General features: G+C 46.5%; 1 protein-coding gene across 6 annotated transcripts in view; it reads right to left on the bottom strand.

The window, feature by feature from the left end:
• Positions 1-484: 484 nt before the first annotated feature.
• The window catches only part of SVIL (supervillin), a 227,787-nt gene continuing 202,189 nt past the window's right edge, over positions 485-26,082 (bottom strand). For all 6 annotated transcript variants that reach the window (XM_078075322.1, XM_078075317.1, XM_078075319.1 and 3 more), the window contains 16 exons: positions 25,103-25,258; positions 23,714-23,850; positions 22,945-23,092; positions 22,686-22,831; positions 21,189-21,364; positions 19,004-19,148; positions 18,384-18,660; positions 13,854-14,005; positions 11,412-11,517; positions 10,563-10,770; positions 8,810-8,943; positions 6,453-6,608; positions 4,695-4,838; positions 3,548-3,672; positions 1,544-1,699; positions 485-1,445 (listed from right to left, as the gene is read on the bottom strand). In XM_078075322.1, the coding sequence (XP_077931448.1) occupies positions 1,359-1,445; positions 1,544-1,699; positions 3,548-3,672; positions 4,695-4,838; positions 6,453-6,608; positions 8,810-8,943; positions 10,563-10,770; positions 11,412-11,517; positions 13,854-14,005; positions 18,384-18,660; positions 19,004-19,148; positions 21,189-21,364; positions 22,686-22,831; positions 22,945-23,092; positions 23,714-23,850; positions 25,103-25,258 (2,453 nt within the window). In that variant the 3' untranslated portion in view covers positions 485-1,358. The remainder of the gene's footprint in view (positions 1,446-1,543; positions 1,700-3,547; positions 3,673-4,694; positions 4,839-6,452; positions 6,609-8,809; positions 8,944-10,562; positions 10,771-11,411; positions 11,518-13,853; positions 14,006-18,383; positions 18,661-19,003; positions 19,149-21,188; positions 21,365-22,685; positions 22,832-22,944; positions 23,093-23,713; positions 23,851-25,102; positions 25,259-26,082) is intronic.

Below are 26,082 nucleotides of genomic sequence, written 5' to 3'. Positions count from 1 at the left end.
TAAGTGATAATGTCTAAAGCCAATGTGCTCTTATTTGATGTGTTAAACAGACCAAAACGGAGGTGGGTGGGTGGGACAGGTGCAGTGACAACTCACAGCAGGTCTATGGAATTCAAAACCCGGGATGTGGGATTTTATGAATATAGGAGCCTGTGAGGAGTTTTCTCATTTTTAGATTTTCTAAATGCTTATATATTCAATATTCTTAAAAAGACACTGAGATCCTAAATGTGAAATGCAGAAATAGTTTTAGGGTAAAAAGCTTCTGTTGAGTGATGATTTGCAAAAATACGTCTTCAATATAGTACTCAGAACGAATGTTATGGGTCCAAAGTCTGTTCAGTTATATGACCCTATTATTATAAAATCTTGCCCTAAACTAAAAGTTACAGCAGTTAATATTAAATGGCAAAATACTGATACTAGGTTAACATTTACAAAAATACCCACATTTTTCGGAAAGGAACATGCTTGGGATCCAATGTGAAACAATTATTGTGTTTATTCTCGAAGCTTTTATTTTGGAGTCCTGTGTCGCAAAATGACATGTTTTGTGTTTACAACAGGTATTAGAAATTTGAGATTTTTTTAAAATTTCTACTATTTTAGAGTAAAATTGGAGATAATGTTCCAAACCATCAAAAAAAATGCAGAGCAAACTTTTCTGTATATAAACTGTACATAAAAACAAGGCACTATACATTTCGGGGAGATATTAAGGTAGAAAGGTGGATGCGCACAGATTCTTCAGAGCCCATGCCAGGAAGTACAAATCCATTTGTTCGTTTTAGCACCGGAAGCAGCACTCAGAACAAGTCAGACTTAATGCTGAAGGAGACGTTTCTGAACGTGTGTGAAGATACGCAGGGGTGCCAGAGCTAATTTCACAGAAGCAATTCCATCTACCGTTTAATATTATTTTGACACCAAAAGAAAAACAATCTTAAGAGTGAATGAATACATATTGCTTTGTTAAATACATATTTGATTTATATGGTGTTTATATAAATATATATATTTTAGAACCCACAAACTATCAAAATAACACTTTATAAAGAGAATTGCTTCCAAAAAAGGTGGGCAGTGCGGGAGTTGCCGCACACGTGCACGTAGGGACGCCTTTATTAACATTACCTGCTGAATCGTGGAAAGAGAGTTTCCAAAGGGTCCGCTTAAACATTTACAAAATACACAAGTCTGGGACAAGCAGTAGAGCTAATAACTTGAGGTTTTGGAAAACTGATTAAAAAATCTTTTTTTTTTTTTTAAATACCAGTCCAAAAAAAAAAAAAATACCCATTTCCCTGGTCCAATGGTATTGAAAGTGACGACAGAGGTTCCTCCAGCATCTCTCCCGCTCAGAACAGACCTTTTGCTTTCTTCAGGTTCACCTGCTTCCAGGCGGGCAGTGCATTGTATTCGTCCCTCGTCATGTCTAGTGCAAACTGCAAAATCGGGAGAAACGCCCAGCGGGTGAGTACAAGCACTCCCATCCCAGCCAAGCGTGTTGCTTAAACGCTATCGCACATGAAGACGTGCTTACCTCAAAGTCTTCATCAGTGAGATAAAGCTCAAGCTTCAGAGGATCAACTCCCTCGGGCAGTGGCCTGGCTAGCAGATCGGCCAGTGGGTAAATGGTTTTACAGAGCTTGGCTAAGACATCTTCCACGAGGGTGATCTGGTTGGAAACTTCCGTATCCTAGAGAAGAGGAGGGAGCAGAGAGAACTTCACGCCCTGCATCTGCACAAATGCTTTACCGCGCACGGGCGCAAACACAGCCCTACTGTCCACTCTGCGCCCCAGCTGGAGAGGCTCGCTCAGGCAGAAGCAGGCTCTGAAATGGAAAGGAATTGCCCAAAGCCTCACAGTTCTCCTGACTTTTACATGTCTTCCCACCCCACTAAATAAATCCTGGCTTGGGGCTGCCTCAGAAAAATGTTTAGGGACCATCACATGAGTGAATTATGGCATACGATTATTAAATTTGAACTCTAAACACTGGAAGTGTTCAAATAACGGAATTTGTTTAAAAGCATTTAAAAATAACCTTAAGAGGAATCACATCCTTTCCTATCAGCCCCATTTCTTAATCTGGAATAGAGAAAGGTAAGAAAATGCGTCTAGAAGATGCTGTTGAATCTAGATTTTTTTAAAAAACCACTGTGCATTTAATCTGAACAGGTTATTCCAGGTAAATGATCTTCCTCTGTTAAACCCGGAATCCCAGATTGGCTGCCCTCCTTTTGAGTGGCGGGAATGAGCAACTAACAGTGTTGCCAAATTCATCAGTGATGGTTCAGACTAGCGCTCACGGAGTGGGTTCTGGAGCAAGCCTGCACCTGAGACGCGGGACAAGCTACGGCAGGTCTCTGTGCCTCCGCTCCTTCCCTAGAAAAACGAGGCAAACACGAAGACACATCTTAAGAGACTACTGTGAAAATAAAGGAGAAAATACACGCCAAGCGCTTGGAGCCGTGCCTGGCGCCCAGCAAGCACCTGGCGGTTGTGTTGCTACCACAGGCTGGTGTAGGAAGCCCGAAGTCCCTGCACACGATGCTCCAAGCCCACTGCCGCCCTGGGACCTACAGCGGAAGCAGGGCACCAGGGCGGTTACAGCCTCCAGCTCAGACTGCAGGAGGCGGTGATGGTCCACACCGTGCCTAGTGTGGATTGCACGTCTATGGTAAATGGAGCCCTCTGCTATGACTGGCGGGCTCCTCCCCGTGTGGACCGAGTCCACCCGGTTCCAGAGAGGGGTGAGGCTCAGCAGTGCACTGAACATCCATTGTTAAGCAGCGGTGAACTCTTTTTCTTTACACCTGTTCAGACCTCCCATAAAATACCCACGTCCTCTCCCCTGGAACAACAAAACAAAACAAAACAAAAAAACCCCCTTGGAATTGCTACTGCTAGCAATGTCAAAAACTCGTAACTTAAGAAATTTGACATAGCTGTACTAAGCTTTTTTTTTTTTATGTGGTTGGTAATTATAATGTTCTGGTTAATAGTATGTTTTAGTAAATAAAGGTTATGACAAATGCTTCCTGTGCTAACACCAGCTGGTCTCATAAAAAACTATTAATGAGCTATTAACACTGCTTATCAGGAGGGACACATTCATTCACCCAGTAATCTGAGCAGGTTAATCCATCACAGGTTTATTCTGTGTCTCCCCTAACACAAGGTTAATGTCTGAAACAAGAGGATTTTGTTGTGCCTTACATGGCCCTTGAGAAGCAATAGATTTTTAGCTAACAGAAGGAAGAGATGGCAGCTTTTGTTTATGTATATTCTTCAGAGTAATTAAGTTCACCTTTGCTTTTAAGTGCGTTTAACTTGAGCACCAGGTGTAGAAAATTAACCAAAAGCGTTCAAACGATTTCTTCTATTGCTGAGCTAATTCTACGTAGACTTGTTAACGTGTTGTAAAAGAAAAAAACATTTTCTCACTTTGAAAATGCAATTGGATGCCTCTCCCCAAGGGAAAGTCAACGCACAATCTGAAAGGCGGGGAGCTGTCTTCACAGGGAGAGAGAGCGCGCTCACCATTTCTGTGATTTCAGCGATGTCCTCTCTGTGCTCCCAGCTGGGGAACATGTTGGTGAACGTCAGGGGCTCCAGACCAGCGTGGATAAGGTAAGACTTGGGGGGAGGCCTCTTGATATTTTTTCCTGTAGGTACACAGAACGCAATGTCAGTACACCCAGGGGTGGGTCCGAAGAACCGGGCTTTCTCGGATTTCCCTTGAAATCTTCTCTTGTTTGGATCCCTTATGGTTAAAATGCAAGTTTTGAGTAGTTCATAACAACACATGGATGATGTTTATACAAAATGTCAATTTTATGATATAACAATGCATAAAACTGCATGTAATTGACCTGAGTCTGACAAAATGCTTCCAGAACTCTGAGTGGGAGAAAGCCTCTCTCCGTGGCTTCTGGGTAAGACATTTTCTCTTGTGCTCACGTGTGGAGAATACCTTTGCCTTCCTAATGCACCATTAGGTTCAATGACAGTTAAACAGCTAATGACAGCATTTTATAAGCCACTCTAACTTAAACATTTGGTGGAAATTTGTTACTTATCACTGATGAGCTTTTCAAGAGAAAATCGACTATACAAACTCAGTGAAACTAATCCATGAAACCTTAAAAATTAAGATAAGAAATTAATGGCATTTTCACTTTATAAAGAATACTATAAATTTTAGGTTGACAGTATAGTAAAAAGCCATGAGTTCACTATAGATATTTTTTTTATATGTAACGCTAAAAATAATAATGAATAATAAAAAGGTTGCCATCGGCTCTCCAGGCCGTGTGGGGGAGCTTCCCACTCTCAGAGAGTGTGGCACTACGTGTGGGTGGAGGCCCGCGTGTCCCCAGCATGACTCATTCCCAGTGCAAAAGGGTTTTCATCAGTCGAGGGTATTCCACAATATAGTCTTTGACCTTGAGGGTAGCGACTTAGGTGGCCCAGTTATATAAAAGAGAAAAATGAATTCTCATTCATGCTGATAGCCAAGAACACACTAATCTCAAAATTAAGAAGCCTTAAAAAATTAAAGGGGGGGGGAAACTTGGCTTCATCACTGTCTGGCAGGCTTTATCAAGGCTGGCTGGCCCACGCAGGAAGAGGAAGGCCGCTCTGCGGCCCCCACCCGGTGGGCGAAGCTTGTGGCCGTGGCCCTCACCTTTGCAATACTGGAGCACGGTCTCCATGGCGCTCTTCCGGTCGGAGGCCCAGCGAATGCGGGCTGAACCGGTGATCTTGTTCTCGATGGGCCACCAGCCTTGCCAGAGGTACACCTCATGGTGATTGTCAACAAGGAAAAGAGCTGTGAGGGCAAGGACAGACCAGACGATCAGGGGTCCTCCGTGGATGCTACCAGCTCACTCTTCCCCAAACCTACAGGAGGCCTTCCCGCCCTGTTGCTTTTGTTGCGGTGTGGGGGGCAGAATCCCCTTGGCAGGGGCCAGGGGAGGGTGTCCATGACGCCTCAGCCCTTTGAACATTCAATCAGAAAAAGCCTCTGGGCAGAGAGAGGTGGTATCTGTGACGCCGGCCTCTTCCCTTCCCTCTCCCCACCTCCTGTCTCCCCCGGCCCCTCCTCAGTGCAGGCCTGCTGGTGGCCCTTCTGGGAACTGCAGCGAGCTGGGTGGAGGGATAGTGCACGTGCCACTCAAGGGCTCGTGAGCACCGTGTATCTCCCAAGAGCAGATTAAACACTGGAGAGTGCATGTCCCTTGCCCTACAGGTCACTGATGTTCATGCCCCATGTGTGACTGCTTCATAGGTGACTAAGTTCAGGGTTCTTTGTGAGAAAAACAAGCTTTAAGAAGTAGATGTGTTCCACCGCTTCCTCCCCTCTTCTTCTCATCCAGCGGTCACCCTCTTACTCCATGTGGCTAAGGGGCTCTCACACTTACTAGGTCCTCCTGCCCTGAGTCCTTTCCTAACACGTATTTCAGGGATGCTGTGCATACCACACCTGGAAAGCCCAAAGGAGGTTGATAACAACTTATCCTGGGCCATAGCAGGAAGGGGGGGGTGGGCAATAGCCACTCTTAAGAAAGTTGCTAATACTTCCCACAGTGGCAAGGGCACCAGATGAGCTTTTAAGGTGGGGACCTAGGCGGCCAGGGTCCTGCGAGATTCCTGGCTGAGGGGAGAAGGCACAAGGGCTCAGACTCGACTGCAGGAGGGCAGGAGGGTCCATGCAGCCCAGTCTCTGGTGATTGACTGTCCCAACCAGAACAAGAGCACAGAGGTTCTGTCTTGAGGTGGAGGTCAAGTGGAAATAGCCCTGACCTTGGGATCAGAAGACATGGGTGGGAGCCTCAGCCCTGCCCTCCGGCCTTGGCTCGGCAGACACCATTCTTTGGCTGACTCAGCAGATGCTCCCACCCCCTTGCTCCCTGGCCACTTGCTTTCCCAGGCTCCCTTGCAGCAGAGGGTGGTCATGTGACAGAGCTCTGGCCAATGGGATGTGATCAGAAGTCAGCGGGGGCTTCTGGGAGAGCTTTTGCTTTATCTGATAAAAGGGAGAGACATGGCCGTCCCTGTCCCTACCTCTTCTTCCTGTCTTGAAGGAAAACATGATGGCAGGAGCAGGGGCAGCCAACTGTGGACCATGAAGCAACAAGACTGAGGGGAGGCTGGGAGAACAGCAGAGATTCCAGGCCTGACATAATTGTGCTCAACTTATTCTTAACTGACATATTTGGGTGAGTTAAGTAACTGGGCCTCAGTTTCTTAGACTGTAACATATGGTTGATGTCCCCTTCCTTTTGGAGGAGGTGTGAGGATGAAATTAGGTAACATAAGAAAGTTACTTGCCAGTGTACTTGGCAAATAAAAACTGTTACTAAATATGAACGTCAAATAAAAAGGCTCTTTGGAAGGTGTATCTTCTGCGGCTCAGCCCGACGCCCCCTCCCACCGGCCGTACCTGGCTGTGGTGCACTGTAAAGATCTTCCTGCAGGAAGGGCATGGAATTGACCACAGAGGGGTCTCGGGCGGGGTACATGAATTCCGTGGCTGAGAAATCACCGGAGGAACTGCTGAGGATGAACAGGCGGGGTGTGAAGTTAAAATTTCCAGGATCTTTGAAAGAAAAGAGAACAAAGCTGAAGACAAAATGGGCACCAAAGTACATCCCAGATAGATTAGAGAATTAAGGTAAAACATAAAATAATCCAAAAATGAGTGTGAAGATAGGGAAGATTTATCTGAACTTGGAGGTGGGGAAGGCCTTTTTAATCATAATTATAAAACAAGTAATGAAAGGAGAATGGATTTATGTGTTGACAGTATAAAAATGAAAAATTTCATTGCAAAAAAACCCCAAAGTGAAAAGGCAAGTGACACAATGAGAAATATGGAAACTTGTTAATATCTTTAGTATATAAAGAAATATAATAAAGATAAATATCTCAATGAAAATGTGTAAAAGGCAAAAATAAAACATTCACCAAAGTAGAAATACAAATGACTAAAAAAAAAAAAAAAATACATACAGTATTTAACAGTACTTCCAATTTAAAACATTAAGTTAGAACAGTGCTTAGATATCAGTTTGCCCCACTAATTTTGGCCAAGAGGAAAAGGTAACCTACCGAGTGTCTGTGCTGAAAATGTACACTCTCGTATGTATATTGCTGGTGAGAATGAAACTTGGTGCCAATGTCCTGGGGCACCCTTGTTGATATGTACTCTAAATCTTTTCTACCTTTACCATAGCAGTTCTGTATCTAGGACTTTAACTAGAAATAAATGCAGATACTTATTTTAAATTTATCCACAATTCTATTGTATAATGATGAAAAATTGGAAACAGCTCTCTAAACTAAAATTAAACTAAAAAAGACAGGTTAAGTAGAAAATGGCATATAGCATCTTCATGGACTACCCTGCAGCCACAAAAGTCTAAATATGAACAACTTGAGACACTGTTCATAATAAAGGGAAAAATCAGGTTACAAAACTGTATACTGCAATCCAAAATTTTCTTAAATATAGATATGTATGGATCACATAGAGAAATGTTAATTCTAGTTACCTTTGAGAGAGATGATTATAAGGGACTTAGTTTCTTTTTCAACTGCTCTCTGCTTTCAAACATTTTCCATCATCAACATGCATTATTAAATTTTTTTTTTTTTTTTTAAGATTTTATTTATTTGCGAGAGCGAGAATGAGAGACAGAGAGCATGAGAGGGAGGAGGGTCAGAGGGAGAAGCAGACTCCCTGCTGAGCAGGGAGCCCGATGTGGGACTTGATCCCGGGACTCCATCCCGGGTTACCTTTTCCTCAGGATCATGACCTGAGCCGAAGGCAGTCGCTTAACCAACTGAGCCACCCACGCGCCCATCAACATGCATTATTAAGAAAAACCATATAGGGGCGCCTGGGTGGCTCAGCCATATAAGTATCCAACTCTTGATTTCAGCTCAGGTTATGATCTCAGGATCATGAGATGGAGCCCCTGCTTAAGATTCTCTCTCCCTCTCCCTCTGCTCCTCCCCCCTCCTAATCCCTGTTGTGTGTGTGCGTGCAAAGGCTCTCTCAAAAAAATAAATAAATAAAAATCAAAGTTCATGAAAATTGAGAGGTGGTATAATGGAGTGGTGGTTCTGAGTACATCTCACTGTGGTTCAACCCTGGGCAGGTTGATGAACTTCCCCGTGCCTCAGTTTCCTCATCGGTAGAAACCTGGCGGCATTAGGTTGTGAGTGCTGGGTTGATGTACATCAGGTGCTTAGGTGGTGCCTGGCTCATCCTGAACTGCTTAATACTTGTTAGCTCTCCTTATGTTCATCTGTATTGAAGTTGATCTGTATTTTGTGTATTTAAATACAAAACTGACTTATTCTCTAATCTGAACTCCATTGTGTCCCTGCACCCAGGAAGCTGGCTAAACCGAAAGCATCCTGTTCCATAGGATCACAGTGTGTCACTGCTCATCTGGTTTCCTGGAATTTTCGTCTTCCCTCTCTTCAAGTCACGCTTACCTTCAAGGCTCTGTTTAAATGCCCTGTCTTCTGTGGGGCCATGCATGATTTTCCTGGTGGAACTCATCTTCTTTCTTTTTAACTCTCAGCCTCCTTCATTTGTACCTCTTTTATGACACACTAAAGTTTTATTTGGCATTATACCCATCTTGCATATTATTTAGCAGCCTTATTGGGTTGTAGGCCTGTGAGGACCTAGCCTCAGTCTGATTCATTGGGTGTTGTACACAGTACAGGCTCAATAAATATGTATCGACTAAATTAGTGATGGAAGGCTACGGAATGTTCTATTACCTTGAAGCATGCAGTCGTAGGCTTTCCTATCTCTCCTTCCTAAAGCATCCCAGAAGCCCAGGGGCTCGGATCCTTCGTCACACTCGTGTATTGTCACTTTGCTGCTACTATGCAGTCCTGCTTCCAGGGGACATCTGCACGGAGAAAATCCAGTAGGTTTTTTTTATAAGCCCTGGACGTGTTGGCAGTACAAAATTATTCAAGACTAAATCTACAGACCGGTTCACCATCTCTCTTCTACTTTCTAACTAAAACAGTTCTCACTAATGAATGAAAACGTGCTCTGTGGTTTATGAGTGTGTGTGTGGGGGGGCGGGGCAATGAGAGGGACTGGCTTGGCCCTTAGAGAAGAATGTACGATTACATATAAAATGTAATGAAAGTGATATACATTTTTATATATAACATACATACTTACTATTCCTTGTCCTCTCCTGCTAGAACATAAGCTTCACGGGGACGGAGACTTGGGTTTGTTCACTAGCCAAGTCCCTGGTCCCTAAATCTGGGCTTGGCACCAAGTACGTGCTCAATCATACCTGCTGAGTGAATGAGTGAATGAGTTCATTGTTTTTTCTCAGTGGTCCAAGGGGAAAAGCTGATGGACCAGGGATGCCTTTGACTAGCTCAGTGAAGGTCAGTTATCACTCCTCCCCGCTCCCTGGTGCACAGAACAGGGTCTGGAGAGGAGACGCTTGGCTTCCCAGCTGGCTGCCCATGGCAAGGGCCCTGGCCTGCGTGCTCTCCTTAGCGCTGGCTATGCAAACGGTCCCGAGGGAACTCTGTCCCCACCGCACTGCCCTGGGGCCCAGAGGACGGATTGGACCAAATGATACTTCGGTGGCATATTGTGGCCCTGGAAACTTTTCACTTTTACTGTTCAGATGTTACCACCGTCCTCCCGGGGTCTCAGCCTGAGGAAGTGCTAGGCGTCCCCCGAAAGCCGGGGCGATGCTGGGCTCTGGCTGGCTGTCTACGGGGCCTGCTGGGCGTGGGCTGCAGCCCCTTCTAGACGGTGACTGCGCAGGACAACCCACTCCCTTGCAGGCTTTCTCTTCCTGCTTCAGTTTTCCCTCTCCCCCTGTGGCCCTTGAGTACTGCCCCGGCACTGGGTGCTTCCTTGGGGAGCTGCCCGAGTGTGGGGGCCTGCCTGGGACAGGAACCAACCCCAGCCCCTGCTGTGCTGCGCCCCAGAACCAGCCCAGGCAGGCCGACCACTCCCTGGCAGGTGGCTGCCTTGGAGAATGCAGAAACACGGTCGTCCTCTGAAAAGGGGGCATCTCCTAGTCGGACACGGTTGGTTGGTGGTCTCCCCAGCTCTTCTTCAGCTCAATGCTTTCTAACTTTCCACAGCTCTGGCAGAACTAAAACTCTGACCCCTGAAAGATATTTGAAATTTGCTCTCTTTAAATGACTAAGGACTCCAGGCTTTTCGTTCAAAAGACGAACTGTACCTACAAAGAAACTAAAGCACTTGTTGGGGTCATTTCCCTTGCTCCTCACTCCACCTTTTATGGAGGCAGGTAAATCCTCAGAAAGTGGGGGAAGCCCTCACATCAGCAGTTTTATGGGAGATGTGTGTCACACCCACTTGGAACGTGAGAGGCGGCTGACGAGGTTCATAACTACCCCCTGCTGAAGTCACTTTAAGTACACCAGGGTTTCTACGGGCTTCTACTGGGTATCCTTCCCGCCTTAGCCTGTGTCCCACAGGGAAGCCCCTTCTGGAGAGGCGCCCACGCACAACACTCACTGTTCTTTGATTTTATTTGCTGCAGTCCTTCCAACCTCCTTCGTGTGGGCTTGGGCTTTGCATCCGTGCCACAGGTAAATGAGGGCTTTATTTACGTTGAGGACAACCATGGAAGTCCTGGACCTCAGGCTACTACAGTGACAGGCCACTTCCAGCAAATTTCCTTCCACGGGCACTTCTCCTCGCACACAGTACAGCCTCCACTCGCCTGCAGGGGGCACCAGCGGCACAGAGTTAGGCCCGGTGCTGCCCCCAGAGCTGCCCTCCGTCGGCAGTCACCAGCCAGCACCACCAACCAGCCCGGCCCAGCCTGGGGCGGGCAGCAGCTAGCTTACTGCCGGCCCAGAAAGCACATCCTTTTGAAGTTAGAAGCAGGTTCATGATGTAGAAAGACCATTTTTACAAATTTATAAATACCCAGGTAAATCCTGTAACAGGCATATTTTAAGAGGCTCTGACGCTAAGCACTTTTTTTTTTTTTGGATGCTGGCCCCCCAAAATCTCATAATTTATAATGGACGACCTACTGAATTGTTTCCCTCTTAAGAAGAGACTGAGTCACTGAGAGGATTCAGTTTAAGGTGGAGTCATCTGTCAGCCTCCTGCATGCAAAGTCCTATCCTGAAGTAAATTCCACAGGACTGGGGTTGGCGGGGGGGGGGGGGGGGGGGGGGGGGGGGGGGGGCGCTATGAGCTCCCCATACAGCTGCTTTGTAAGGCAAACGTTAGGAGGCTTTCAGGGCTAAAGACACACCTATATAAAAGGAGATTTACTTTAACCCCTCTTGTGTATAAAAATATCTTCCAGGAGAGGGGAAAAAACCAAATTCCAATAGTAAAGTGACTTACTTTGCGCATTTTCTTCTTCCTCTTCCCGTCTCCCGGAGTGCACCACCATGCCCCCCTGGAAACACTGCAGAAAGCAGGGGGGCTCCTTTCCCTGCAGAACCTGGACCTTTCAACATAAACACATTCAAATAAGTAACATGTACTGGGTTTTCAGAGTCTTCAAAATAATACATGTCTATGGTAAAAAAAAATCTGGAAAATATCAAGAAGTGCACACAAAAGCCAGTGATAATACTATTATCTCAAGATAACCACCATAAAAATTCCAGGGCCTAGCTTTCCTTTCCAAGTATTTTTCAGGTATATGTCTTTCCCAGGCAAAAATAGGATTGCTGTTTTATGTTACTTTATACTGATTTTCTTCACGTGATGTATTTCGGTCACCAAAGGCTCTTGAAATGGGAATTTTGACATTTCAATGGTATTCCATGGTATAGATGTAACATGACGGATTTAAACACATTTTCAACAAAGTCTGCCTCTTGGCAAGGAGAACAGCTGATCACTTAGTAATTCTGGGGGAAAGAACAGTCTCTTTTGCAACCATGCCCAGAGTCCACTCACAGCGCCGTGGGGCTGCCGACCACGGCCTCGCCCTCGCCTGTGAACCACTGTGTCCCAGCAGGTGGTAGCTGCTCATAAACTGTGTGGGCTGACTCCACTCACTCTCACTCCAGCTAGACATTTTCCTTTAACAAGGAAACTGTTGACTGAGCCCGGCAGTCCAGGCACACCAAAAGGTAGGAAGCATTTCCCACCAAGTGTTAACTTAACCAAGCTCAGGGCCCATTCTGCATAATTAAGTGCCATTTTGTGGCAGTGTTTTATAGGTCTGGAGTGTTCTTACATCTGTTGGCTTGACAAAAAAAAAAAAAAAAAAAAAATGCAATGCTCAAACTAGAGAGGTTAAGACTCAAAATTCTAAGGGGGATTTTGAAGGCATGATTAAAACACGGCCTTTACAAAAATTAAAAAGGCAGTTGAAATGACCCACAATTAAGAAAAAATTAAAATGCAGTGGTCTCTAACAATTATTTACAATTATTATATGGTCTACAGTAGGAAATATATATTTTTTAGGGAAGAGGAGCAGCTCTTAGAAGGCTAAAAGTGAGTGCTGATCTATTCTGGAGAAAATTCACCTGTTCTCTCCCCTGGTGCTATTGTTAACTACTCATCCGAGGTCATGAAGATATTTGCACATGGCATCATGTTCTCCCCAAAACCCCACAGTCAACTCTTAATTACTAAAGGGTGGGACCCGAGGCAAAGATAATCCGAACATCAAAAAGTACTGTTTACAAAGCTTTGGCACTGGCATTAAACAGGCCCTGCAGTTACAGTGGTGGGGAAGACCAGCACGCACTGTCTCTTTCATGCTTGCAGGGAAAGACAGAAAATAAATAAGTAAACACAACATATTCAAAGTAAACAAAATGACAACTTGATTATGTAGTTTTAAGTAGTGGTAAGAATGGTAAGTGCTATAAAACTGAGTAACAGGACAGAGAATAGGAAGGGATTTGGATAAAATACGTGACATTTGAACAGCTATCTGAATCTTGAGGTTGAAAGTTACTGTGGATACAGAGGAACTTGTGGGAATGGGAAATTGTGCAAAGGCCCTGGGGTAGAGGGAAAGAGGTCTGAGCAGTGGCAAAGAAGCCTAGAGTAGCCCCAGCCATGGTGCAAGACAGAGGGCTGGGGGGTGCAGTGGGAGCGGCGTGCAGGGCCTGCCACGAAGGTGGAGGCGCACCACCCGGAAAACACTGGGACTGCGGTCCAAGTCTGCTGGAGAACAAGGGAATGACATGATCTGACAGGATCCAGAAAAAAAGCACTCAGGCTGCTGTGAGGGATGCAGATGATGGGAATCCTAATTTTTATGTTAATCTCTGATATTTCCCTAGGACAGATTTGTGTAAGTGGAAAAAGTGATCAGAGTTTATGAGGATTTTTAAGGTTCTTGAGCCAAACTGCTTTTCAGGATGGCTGTTTCAAGCTATCCTTCTCAATGGAAGCATCCTGCTAAAAATCCTCACCAGCCTCGACCCATTCTTTATAAAACCTCCAGCAGTTTTAGAAGCGGAAAATAGCATCTCTTTGTTTTATTTACCATTCCTTGAGTATTAGTTAAGTGGAAACTTAAAAAAAAGAAAAAAAACCAAACCACTCACTGGCACTTTGTACTTGATTTGTGGATTTACTATTTGCAGATACAACATCTCCTTTAAGAGCACATGACTCCCGGCCAGGCGGTGGGGAGGTGGGAGTGGAGGCCCAGCCTGGAATCTGGGGAAGCCAGCCAGGACTAAGCGTCACTTGCATGATGCGGTCTTTGTTCACTGGACTGGCTCTTCAGGGGACCCGGTCCCAACCCCGGGGGCTCTGCAGGAAGGCCAAGTCTCTCCTCCCCTGGGGCAGCCACTTCCCAGGACTTACCTGGGCACCCCTCTCCTCATCCAGCTCCACCGTCATCAGAGCCGACGTGCCCTTCTCACTCACGGTCGACTGCCGGCCTTGCCAGAAGAAGTAGACACACTTCTCTTTGCCAGCCACCCGTACTGAGTGCTCTCCCTTTTGTCGACTTCCCACTGCAAACACAAAGAACCCACAAGGGCGGAGTAATCAGAAGAAATAGCTTTTGGGCCTGGGGCTGAGGAGAAAAACCATCTTTCTTCCCGTTAACTGACCCCGAGCCTCCAAATTGGAGAAAAAATGATCTCGCCTTCTTGATACCCTGAGAAAAACACCTGTCATCCTACAGGAAGGCAGCAGATCTCTCCAAGTATGTGACAGAGAAAAACGGTGGCTGCTGGAGCAGGACTCCCAAAGACACAAATGCATTTTCCGTATCACGCCATTTTTTTGGGCAAAAGATTAGCTGGTAGAGAAAAGATATTGAGAACAACAGCTGGGCCAGCTTTAAGCACAAAGGGAAAAACTTAGTCTGTGAAAACGATTCTAATAAAAAAAAAAAAAAAACGAAACAAAAAACCACTCTGAAGTTTCCAAATTCTGTCAGAAATGGAAGAGATCTATTGCTGACGTATCACTTTCATAAACGAATCTGGGATTTCAATCCTATCTGTCCCCAGGACGGCAGCCAGGTTGGAGGGACTCGGTCAACCTTAGCAGCACCCAGGACACAGATCTCACTGAAGAGCAGGCGCGGAAAGTTCACCGGTCAAGGGGTCATCTTAAAAAGGCCGTATTTTAGACCTCGCCTCGCTACTTTTAGGGTATATACCGCACTCCAGACTCCGCTCATTCATTCATTCAGCAGATAGTCCCCGAGCACCTACAGTGTGCCGGGGACTCTTCCCGATATCAGGATAAGCCAGATGGACCGCTCCCCTGCTCTCATTCAACCAACAGATGAGCAAGACAGTCTCAGATAGTCCCAAGTGCTCTGAGGAAGACAGACAGGGGGACGTGACCTGGGGCAGGGTGAGTACCGATGGGATTCCCTGTTGAGGGAAGGCCTCTCTGAGGAGGTGACCGATGACAAGAGGACAGGACCTGCAGGCAGACCCTTCTGGAATGAATGAGGTCAGGAGACTAAGCTGTTACTTCAGATGCCTGCCTGGGTCGTCCCAGAAAGTGGTGGTCAACAAGGGGAGAAAACAGGCGGTTATAAACCCCAACCCCCCTCCCCCCCACTTATTGAAAATTAAAGATGATAACTGGATTCTCTGGTTCTATATGAACTCAGTTTTTCTCAGCTCCAATCCCATTTACAACATCACAGCTGTCTTGAGGTTTGAAGGTAAGAAGAAAGCTCATGTATTTTAAGTTCTTAGGAGGCCAGGGCCATATTTATTTGATTTTTTTGGCCCTTTAGCAAAGCACTCTATAAACAGTTTTCATAAACGATTATAATACTTCTTACAGCACTTTGCCTAAGCACAACCTTCAGTGCCGTCTTTTGTGGACCTGAACTGGTCAAGTTCATGTATTTTTAAGTGGACGAGATGAAAGAGAAACAAACCATCAATGAATAGGTCAGGCATATTCACAATTAGTTTGGAAGCCACTCCTTTGAAATTTCTGCTACTTTAGATAGGAACAAAAGTTTGCCTTTGATTAGCAAATCCCACTCTTCAAAGTAGTGAAGATTAGTCCTGTCAGCTGGGGAGAGATATGCTTAAAACAGGTCACAGAAGTTGATACATATCTTGAAATTTGTTAGCACTTAAATACATTGTGTAAGTATATATTCAGGTTTCAATAATAACCAATGTTTTACCACCTACCATCCTAATGTGGACTTCAGTATCTACATCTAAAATAGAAATATTTTCTTAAAATATTTCATAATAGTTTTCAGTATTTTTCCTTGGAATTCTCGTCAGTATACCCAAATTTAATCGTACACACAACTTAATTCTTATTCCATTTATTTTTAATTTTAGCAAAGATTCAGCTTTCATCAGTAAGACATTACGGACTGTAACCTTTATAGACTTGATCAGATGGCTAATTTAAAGTGTTGATGTCTCGTGCCTCAAAATACTTTCCAGAGTCAGTTTGTGACCAGTAGCTGTGTTTAGGAGTAACAGAAGACACGAAGAACGTAAAGAACTGCTCCTGGTCAGGTGGTCTTGCAGCAGAATCCCATTTACTGTTCACCGATTCACGGCAGCTCCAGCATGTATCATGCTCCGGAGCTGCCTGGCTCTGTTACTGGGGCAGGATCCAACCTGCCAAGGCCTTCCGTCTCCCTTCCCTGGAGTGCACGGTTCACTCCCCAAGGAGTTTCTCTGTGCGCCTGTGCAGGCTGCCTGGTGTCTGCCAGGAGGATGACTGTCCTGTCTCTACAGCCAATGGTTTCTGCTGACCCTGTCCCGGAAGAGCTTCCCGAGCTCCAAGTTCAGTCCTGTTTGCAGGTGCGGCCCTTGAGGGGTACGAGTGATGAGGGGCTGGACCGCAGTGGCCAAGGGGCCACTGTTCATGCCACTGAGCTATGCTTCTCTGCTCCCAGAGGGACCGTCTGGAAATCTGAATGCTCCCTGCTCTAACTTAATGCTCTGCAGCTGGACTTCTTCAGAGTTGTAACTTAGCTCATAAAGAAGCTGCTGGAGCTGGCTGTGAGATGTGCATTGTGTTTACAGAAAGTATTTGCCTGGGCGAAATCATTATTTCTTAGGGGCCTCCAAGAGAATGGTCTCTGAAGGCCTCAGAAATCTTGGATTCATGTGATTCACAGTGATTTTGCTTGTGTTGCTTAGGACATCAGTGACGATTATTTCTGTGTCAGGCACATGCTAAACATTGTACGTACTAGATTATAATAATCTGTAAACATGAGAGACAATGGACTCTGAAAAACAAACTGAGGGTTCTAGAGGGGAGGGGGGTGGGAGGATGGGTTAGCCTGGTGATGGGTATTAAGGAGGGCACGTTCTGCATGGAGCACTGGGTGTTATATGCAAACAATGAATCATGGAACACTACATCAAAAACTAATGATGTAATGTGTGGTGACTAACATAATGTAATAAAATAAAATAAAAAAAAAGATTATAATAATCTGTGAGCTGGGTATCATCTCTGTTTTCTAGGTGAGAACACCGAAGTTCAGACAGGCTAATTCACTTTACCCACCTTGCAGAGCTGGTATGTAGGGCCTGAGAGAAGATGCAGGCTGTATGGCCCCGGGGCCTGTGGCCTTTCCTCCAAGCCCTAGGGCCTCCTTGTGAATGGGAAGGGGGCTGTCAGTGTCCTAATCTGCTCTCTACTCGCTGTGTGACTTTGGGCGGGGGCCCTACTGAGAAATCAGCAGAATGACACGGTACATCCCGGGGTGCCTCGGGGAGGCACTCAAGGACAGTGTGCAGCAAAGCCCCCAGTGCTGTGCCTCGTGGGCCGTGGGCCGGGTGGGCCTCCAGGCCGGGGGCACCCCCCGACAGCCCTGGGTGCAGCCTCCGATCCACTGGCGCCAGCAGAGCCCGCCTTGGGGAACCCAGCTGTCCTCCCGCGGCATGACGTCGCTGCTTCACCCACACCTGCCTTATTGGCATTTATGCTATATGCTTCCTGAAGGCAGAGCCGGATGGATTTACCTACTCCCTAAAATAAGTGTCTTATGCCCAGAAGACAGATTAGGTGCTCAGTAAATGCCGCCAGGTGATTAACAGACTTACTTTTGATCAATTAGGAAAGAAATCAACTGGTTTTGAGTCTGCGGGCGTCTGATCAGCAGACCACGGCCTCCACTGCCTGGGGCCCCGGGGCAGCCACAGCTGGTCAGCAAAGAGGCTGTCTGAGAGGTGAATAAACTCCCGGGGGTTGAATCTCTCGAAATCACAAGGTTGCGACAAACTCCTAAATGGCGGGGCTGAGGGACACTGCTGAGAACTGGCTACTTCTGGGCAGGGAAAAGGGGTTCTCCCTCCAAAGTCCACTGGCTCTCCTCCCTCACTATCTCTCGTGCAAAGCACCCAACTGAGTGTTTTGCTTGAGTATTTCACCAACAGGAACCACGAGCAGCTTGACTATGTATTTATTCTACCCGATCCACAGAGCGTGTTAATGCTCCCAGCCTCAGAGGAAACAGCTTCTTTTATTTTTCATAAATCTTTTGTGCGTTACCACACCATTTGGTTGCAGTTCTAAGTCATCCAGATAGGCTTCACTTAAGACTTTCATTTAAGCAGTAGACAGCCACATGGCAAATGTCATTTGGAGGCAAATCATCACTTTCCCAGAGAACCTCTGGGGACGGGGCAGGGGAGGGAGTGGGGGGAGCAGAGAAACCTTAACTTCTCTAAGGAAACATGACATTCATTAGCAATGCTAGCTCATCAGGATCCATCTTTAAGGTTGACTAAGTGGTTCTCAAAGCGAAGGACCAGATTGGCGCGCTGTCCCCACGGCTGAGGGTAAGGCAGCGCGCACGGGGAAGGGGCTCTAAGACGTGCTCCCTCCCCGGCCCGCGTCTGCGTGAAGAAAACGGAAGTGCTCACTGACCTGCGGTGCTCACCATGTACTTCCACTTGACTACATAGGCGTCTCCCTCGTGGAACTGCCCGATGCTCTGTTTGGGAAGCCTGCTGTAGTCAAATTCGAGGATGTGCCAGACATCCACCGAGACACCGGCAACCTCAAACTGCCTCCTGTCGTCCCCTTCCACCAGGCCGTAGCCGCGACCCACGTTCACCCCGTCCAGCACCGTGCCTGTTGTCGCCTGGGGCACCACCACCATCCGCGCCACATCGTACGGCTTGGCTTCGGCCCTAGGATCGTCCTACAAGGGAACGTGGAGTGTTGGTTCAGGGGCCTGTTCCTACAGCCATTTCTTGTCATACTCACTGCTGTTTCAGAAAGTCAGGCTTTCCAGCTCTGTCCCGGCATTTCACTGCATTTCAGGGAAAGACTACGGAGGCCTGAATAGCCCCCCATGACAGCGAATGGGTCGCCTGTAAACCCGGAGGCACAGGCAGGGCTACTTCACCTCGGGAAGGTAGAATATAACTGGAAACCCGTTTGCTGTCTCCCAGTAAACCCCGGGAAGGCTTTTAAGCTTCAAGGCCTCTGTTGTCGGGACCTCAACCAAGGCCTGAGGTTTAAGACTTGATTCCCAAAAATACCTTTTGCTGGGCAAGTTCGCTGGCGCTCTTGTCATTAGGTCTCTTCAGTTCAGTCCAATCGAGAAATTTCTCTTTGAACAAAATAGTCTCATTGTGTTCTGTAAGTCTCCCGAATATTGCCCAATCAGGTCGCCCCTGTCCTTTTCTGAAAGGGTGAGTGGGTGGGGGAGGAGACAGGAAAAGAACCGAGATTAAGCCATGCGAAAACAAAGGAAAGGAATCGAAAACAGACACCCGTGGCTACTGAAAACAACTCAGAATACATTAGTGGTATAGAGAATGAGTGGTTCGTGTTGTCGGATGAGTGATATTTTAGTATTTCAGCCTGATGCCTAGCAAGGCTTTGTGTGCATGGAGTTGATGTGCCTGAATGGGATGTGAATCCCGTCTGGACTGGACTTTTCTTTCTTTCTAGCAAATTCTTGTATCTGGGATCCTCTGGGGGTGGTATACTAGACCGGGAGCTAGGAGAAGGCAGGAGCCACATGTACATCGTCCTCGCCTGCTCCATGCACTCAGAGTCCCCTGCAGGTGCTCACCACGTGTCTGTCACTTTAATGGGTAGATGGGAGGGAGGCAGAGCTAACCCTGAATTCTCTATTAAGTCCTGTTACAGCGAAGCTCTCTGGTGTCCAGGAACAGATGAAATTCTCCTCTGTTACTAAAATGAGCATACTTCCATAGATCATAAAGAGAATATCTGCATATTTATTTCCAGGCCACCAGACATGACAGTGGGCCGCGGGAGGGGGAGCACAAAGGCACAGAAAGGTAAGTGGCACAGCCCAACCCGGAGGCCTGGTCCCGCCTCAGGATCTCAGAACTTGAAACTGTTCCTAACACTGGTAACTCAGAAACAGGCAGAGTCGAGGAAATGGTGGCTGAAGAGGGTTCGTGCGGGTATTGCTCATCCTTCCAAATCAATCTTTGGTTGTGAATGGAGCCTGGGATGCTGAGCAGCGCTCACTGGGCCCTGCTGTGTTCTGTGCTCCATCACTTCCTGTTTCATCAGGACTACGGTTCTGACGTCACAGCTAGGGCACATCAAGGGGGCTGCCTGTTCCTGGGGAGACTGCCGGGGTGAAGCACGGTATACAAACACTTCCACCTCGTACTCTTCCAGGACTCTGGGAACCAAGTACCAGCCACTCTGGGGAATTCAGGACTCCCTTGCAAGGCTGGGGTCTTTCACGGCAAATGTCTGAATGACCATTGTTTATATAAATTTTACTCTGCAGACTTGCTAGGATGCCTATTGGAGGAGACTTGCTTTCAGCTTTAGACAATGATCTTTTACGGTGGAAGCCAAGCAAGCATGAGAGGCAGTGTGTTGTGGGGTGAGCCGGCGAACGTCTTCCTTCAGGCCGACTTCCATGTTTGAACTGGGCTAAGTCTGGACACCTCAGTACTTCAGCCCCTCATCTGGTAGGAAAGGCTCAGTGCTTAATCTTGGCTGCCCCTTAGGAGGAGCCCTGAGGAGGCTCTTAAGACCCCCAACACATAAGCCCCACCCTACACGAATCAAGACTACATTGCTGGGGCTGGCGCTGGGGCTGGGCCTGGTATGTGCATTTTTTTTTAAAGCTTCTCAGGTAATTCTGATCTGCGACATGGTGAGAACCAATGGGTTAGGCGCTCACTCATCTACTCCCAGTAGGAAATACTAAAATTACAATCATTGTTTCAATACAGTATCCTCCCTCTCACTCCCTGCCCCCCGAAAGGCACAGACATCACCTACTGCCAAATAAATGGCAAATCCTGGAATTCAAGAGCTATACTGAGAAGGTGTGAAATTAGAAGGAAATACGTTGCTTTTGCACCTTCAGATCAATGGCGGAATTCCAGGTCCTGGGAAGCTTCTCAGATCAGCATGTAATTTGTTTCAACAATTGCTACTCATCTGCCAGGACAGCACCTGGAATGCCGCAGGTGGGAACAATTTGTTCACCTCAAGGAAGGAGACTGAACACAGCGTCCAAAAGATGACAGCATCCATAGTCCCGCATCAGTTAGGCAAAAGCTAAGGAAGTGTTCTTTCTGTGAACATTCAGGCTACTGCCTGCAGTCAGTGATGAAAAGGAAACCCTACGAAGAGTGACAGTAGGGGAGCGTGGTGGGGACTCGGGCCCGCTGAGGGAATCTGCACGCGCTCTTCCACACCATCGGCACGTGACGGGAATACCTGGGAATAAGCGGATTGCATTCTCCAGGATCCAATGGGTTGATGTCACAGTTCTCGTAGTCAAAGGTTCCGTTCCATAAGTGCTTTGCCAGCTGAAAAGCTATTTTCCGTTGTGCCAATGTGACTTCTTTTCCATGCCACACGTACACTTCACTACCAAAGTCAAACACCAGTACCTGGGAAGACGGCAGGGAAGAACAGGTCAACGTCAAGGTCCTGCTCCGGTTGAATGAGGGTGTGTACTGACCGAGTGGGATGGGTGTGACCGCTGGCGAGGCCCTGCCACACTAGCCTCTGCCCTGTGGCCCTCATTTCCCTCTTGTCCTGAACTCGCAAACCCCGTGGCGAGTTGTTTAACTGTGTCTTCCTACCTGCCTTCTTTCCTTTCTTTCTCCCTGTCTCCCTCCTTTGTTCTTTCATTCACTGAGCATATACAGAGGCCACTTCTTAAATGCCAGGCCCCGAGGACCAGGGAGGTGGTCGCCCCTCCGTACAGTTCCAGCACCCTCCAGGGCACAGACCATACCGTACTTGCATTTACAGGACTTTACTATGGGTTTGCTGAGTGGATACGTGAATGTAATGCTATTTCTTATTTCCATGCCTGTGGTTTATTTGACTCTTTCCTCTTAGACTAATTTCTTCCTTCATGTCGAGCAATCCAAATCCTACTCAACTCCCAACTAGGCTCAACCGCACCTTCTCTTTAAAATTACTCCTGATTATTTCTTTTCTGTGATTTCGTTTTTCCATTTAATTGCCCATGCATGTCATACAATCCACCTTGCTTTGGATGGCATTCTTTCTAATACTCCTCTATCCAATGAAATTTAAGGTTCGTTTATTCTTTTCCACTTTTTCGCAACACGTATAAAATACAGAATGGTAATGACAATGTATGTATTTAGCAATCATTTACCGGTGTGAGAGAAAAAAGCAAATTTGGCAAACCCAAATTATATAAACATGCATCTATTATTCCTGAAACTTAAGGACTGAAAAAACTTTATTTAATGTTTATAGAAAAATCAAGAGATAGGGCTAAGGACTATTTACATTTTATTCTCTGGTTATACTGACATATGTACTTGACACATAGCACAGCATAAGTTTAAGGTATAAGGCATAATGACTTGATTTATATATATATATTGCAAAATGATTACTACAATTTAGTTGACATCCATCACCTCATACAGATATGAAAAGAAAAAAAAATACAAAATACAAAAAAAAAGAAAAAATTACATTTTGCCTAAAACAGAAAAGCCTGACACATGCCTCCTCTGAGCAATATTCTGAATTCTATCCTTGTATTTAAGATGGAGTGATGGTTTGAATTCACAAGTAAATATACTTTAAAAATAGGTCACTGTTCAAGACCAGGCAGGACCACTGGTCTAAAGTGCCCGAGAAATGCTTTTTCTTTAGACCGATTTTATTGGGCAGCCCCGTGCAAAGTGCTCTCTTGGCGAGGGTGGCCCCCACACACTGTACCTCTTTTGACTGCAGAAGGGAGCACTTGGGAGTCTTCCCCCAGTACTCGTCATCAGGGACAAGTTTGTCATCCACCAGACGATAAATGCAGTTTGTTTCAATTATGGCAGCTTCGTAAAGTTCGTCTTCTTTTGGGTCTCCAGCAGCTTTGGGATGAGAACAACAAGACAGTATGACATTTTACCCTGAAAGGTGGCCGGTTTAGAAGAATGAAGTAGGGAGTAAGAAAAGTCTCATGATTCTCTGAAATAACTCTTACACTGGTAGCTGTTTTGGCCGCCCAGAAGCTTCCAGAAGTCTTTGGCCGCATGAGTGTGTGTATTAATTCCTTCTTCAAGAGTTTGGACATAAGTAGCTCTACAACCAAGTTCCCTCTTTGTCTGAATTAAACTTGCGAGTTCTGAGGCCTGGAGAAAGGGAGGAGGAGCACAATTAGCTAGGCAGACAAGCCTGTGGTGAGGCAGAGTGGCACATACTGAAGTCGGAGGGGAAAAATGGCGGGTCTGCAAGGGAGACCATGTGACCACAGGGGCTGCAGGCCCTAGTTCTTGGGTATTTTCAGCAAGGTCAGGAGAATGGAACTCAAGGACCACGGTATAATTCTCTACAGCAACAGCTCTTTATTTTCAAATTCCATAGATCACTTGTGAAGTTTTGGAGAAATACCCATTCTTTGGGCTTCTGCCCATGAGATTCTCCTTCAATAAGCCTATAGCAGCATTTCATGGGTACCTGGGATAAATGGCTTTGAAGTGATGTGCCAGTTCCTTTTTCACACAGGGGTGAGAATAGGACTTAAAAACTGACGAGATAGGTCATAATCCTTCTAAAACATCCCACGCATGCACGCACCTAATGAATGCTTGTTTGAGAGACATTCAGCAAAAGAAATACTGCCTCTCCCTCCTCACTTGAATCAAACATTTGGCGTCTGAGAAGCCTTGTAAAGATCTAGCAACTGGTAGAACTTTCTATTGCTGTGTAAAGGAGATGCTTAACTGAACAATTTTTATTTTTCAGATACCAACCTTCGCCTTTTCTATGACATTTGCAAACTCTCCTACCCACACGAAGCAGTAATGGGGAGAGAGCAGGAGGAAGCAGTCCCCACTGTTGAGTGACGAAGCTCGAGGTTCAACCAGTCTGGTCTGCACGTGTCTTCTTCCTGTAAGGCAGGAGGCAAAGCGTCACCACCTTCCCAGAGAGGGGAACTCTCCAAGCTGCAGGAAGGACCAGGAAGCAGCCCTGCTCCAGACTCCTGCAATTCTAAAGATTCTCATCTGCCGATACCGGCTCCATGATGCAGAGTGGTAGAAGGGGGTTTCTGGTGACAGCCTTCTAGATTACTCTCCCTTGTTAGTGCTTTCCTAAATGTCACCATGCGTCTTAGGACCACCACTGGAGTCCTTTTATAGCACGTGTGGATTAATTAGGTTCCCTCCTCCAGGAAAGTTAGCAGACGTGCTCCTTTCCCCCTTTCAACTCCTCTCCTGGTCCCTTTCTCTGCGCTCAGCCCACCTCCTGCGTTCCATAGCCCCTGCTAGCCACAACGCAGGTGAGGGCATGCCTTCCCACAGCATCTTCTTCCTGGGGGTTTGCACGCTAAACCCAGGGCAGTCTTGGAGTCAGCTTGGAGGGAAGCACTGCTTTGTGCTGCTTTCCACACCTTCTCCTAAATGACTGTTGATTTAGGCCTTTCCACAGTCACACTGATAGTGTCATCTCGGGGTCAGAACTCGGAAATAGACGTTGGGTGTCTATGCTCATCACTAGTCCGAATGCACTAAAAAGGCCAGTGGTCATGCAGAAACACACGGGACACCCTCCGTGAAGGATATTCCATGCAGCCTCCTCTTGCTGAGTACTCTAGAGGCAGCTAAGTCTTTCCTCATAGCTCACGGCCTCTTTGGTCGTCTCCCTTGCTATTGACAGAGGGGGTGCTAGAGTGGAAATCTAGGTCGGCTTCACTTGCCTCTGCCTTCCCTGGATTCCTTCTCCAAGAACTTGCATCTCTGCCTCTGGCCCACACTGACCTTGCTCACCTCAGCGAGGAGCGAGTGAAGAAGCCCCCATGAAGACTTCGGGGGCATCTGGAACTGCATGACAGCATGGTGGCAGGGCTCAGGGGACAAGGGGAGGCGGCAGCAGAAGCTGAGCTTCTGGAATGGGGAAGACCTGGATGAAAATCCGGCTCTGCCACTCAACAGCTGCTGTGACCTCAGGCACGTCACTAAGCTCTCCAAGCCTCACTGGGCGGCACATCTCCCACCTCATGGCATTTGTGAAGCTTACGTGACAGGAGGTAGCGCAGCGCCCAGCCTACAGTAGGTTCCCTCCCCCTTATAGTCAGACCTCCTGGTGTTACCAGACTCAAACCCCTGATCCACATGTGATTCCTCTCCGCGGCTCCTAAATACCTTTAATCTGTAACAGCATCAGCTTCTTGTAGGGCACCGCGCTATTGTTGGAATTCTGTTCGGTCAGGTTGACGCTCCGCAGGCTGATGTTGCTGAAGTTTTCTTTACTGGCTAAACCTGCCAGAGTGACTTCTGAGAAGTTGGAGTTGGAGGACACTGGGAGGGTTGAATAAAGAAACAATGGTGGGGGGCAAGATGGGCAGGTGAAATGACAACGTTTACAATCAGAGATTCATCATCGACTAGCTTTTTCTTAGAAAGTCAATCCTGAGGGGGAGAACATGCTCAGGTTTGGTTGACGATGCAGCCCAATGCTGAGCCACTGTACTCAGGATTTAACTCTGTACTGAAAGTATCAGCTGCTTGTGGACACATGTCACACCTCACCTTGCAGGGGGACAAGAATCGAGGGACAGTGTGGACCAGCTATTTTGGTATAAAATCAAGAGCTGGACACACGTGTTGCAATTCCACTGAAAGCTGATATAATTCCTAACAATGTTTAGATGTTAATGCAAACACACTCACAAGGAAGACTATGAGAGGTCTTTCAATAAAAGTCTTTATACGTAGAAAAGCAGGCACTGTTGTAGGGATGTGGTTAGTCCTAATCTTTTTCCTGGAGGCAAAGTGATCAACTAGATAATCTTGAGGTCTTCTGCTCTCAGAATTAAGACTGTTGTTAACAAGATGCTGGGTTTTCCATGTACACCAACAAATGTGTACATGTCAATCATCACAAAGCCATCCCCAGGCCCCCAAAAGCGGAGGCAGAGGAAAAATACCTAAAATTTGTGCCAATAAGCCTTTATTTCTTCAACTGATTGTTTTTAAAAAATGTCTGTGCTAGAGAGAAATTCAGAAAATTATTTTGCTGGGATTAGGGTCTTACGCTACTTGACAATTCATATGGCACAGAAGTTTTGAAATATATTTTCTTAGTCAATCAGTTATAATGAAAAGACTCAACTACTTCATGT

This window comes from Halichoerus grypus, chromosome 6 (assembly GCF_964656455.1).
Source record: "Halichoerus grypus chromosome 6, mHalGry1.hap1.1, whole genome shotgun sequence".
NCBI lineage: Eukaryota > Metazoa > Chordata > Mammalia > Carnivora > Phocidae > Halichoerus > Halichoerus grypus.
Note: the sequence above shows the minus strand (reverse complement) of the source record. Positions and strands in the feature narration are given on the sequence as shown.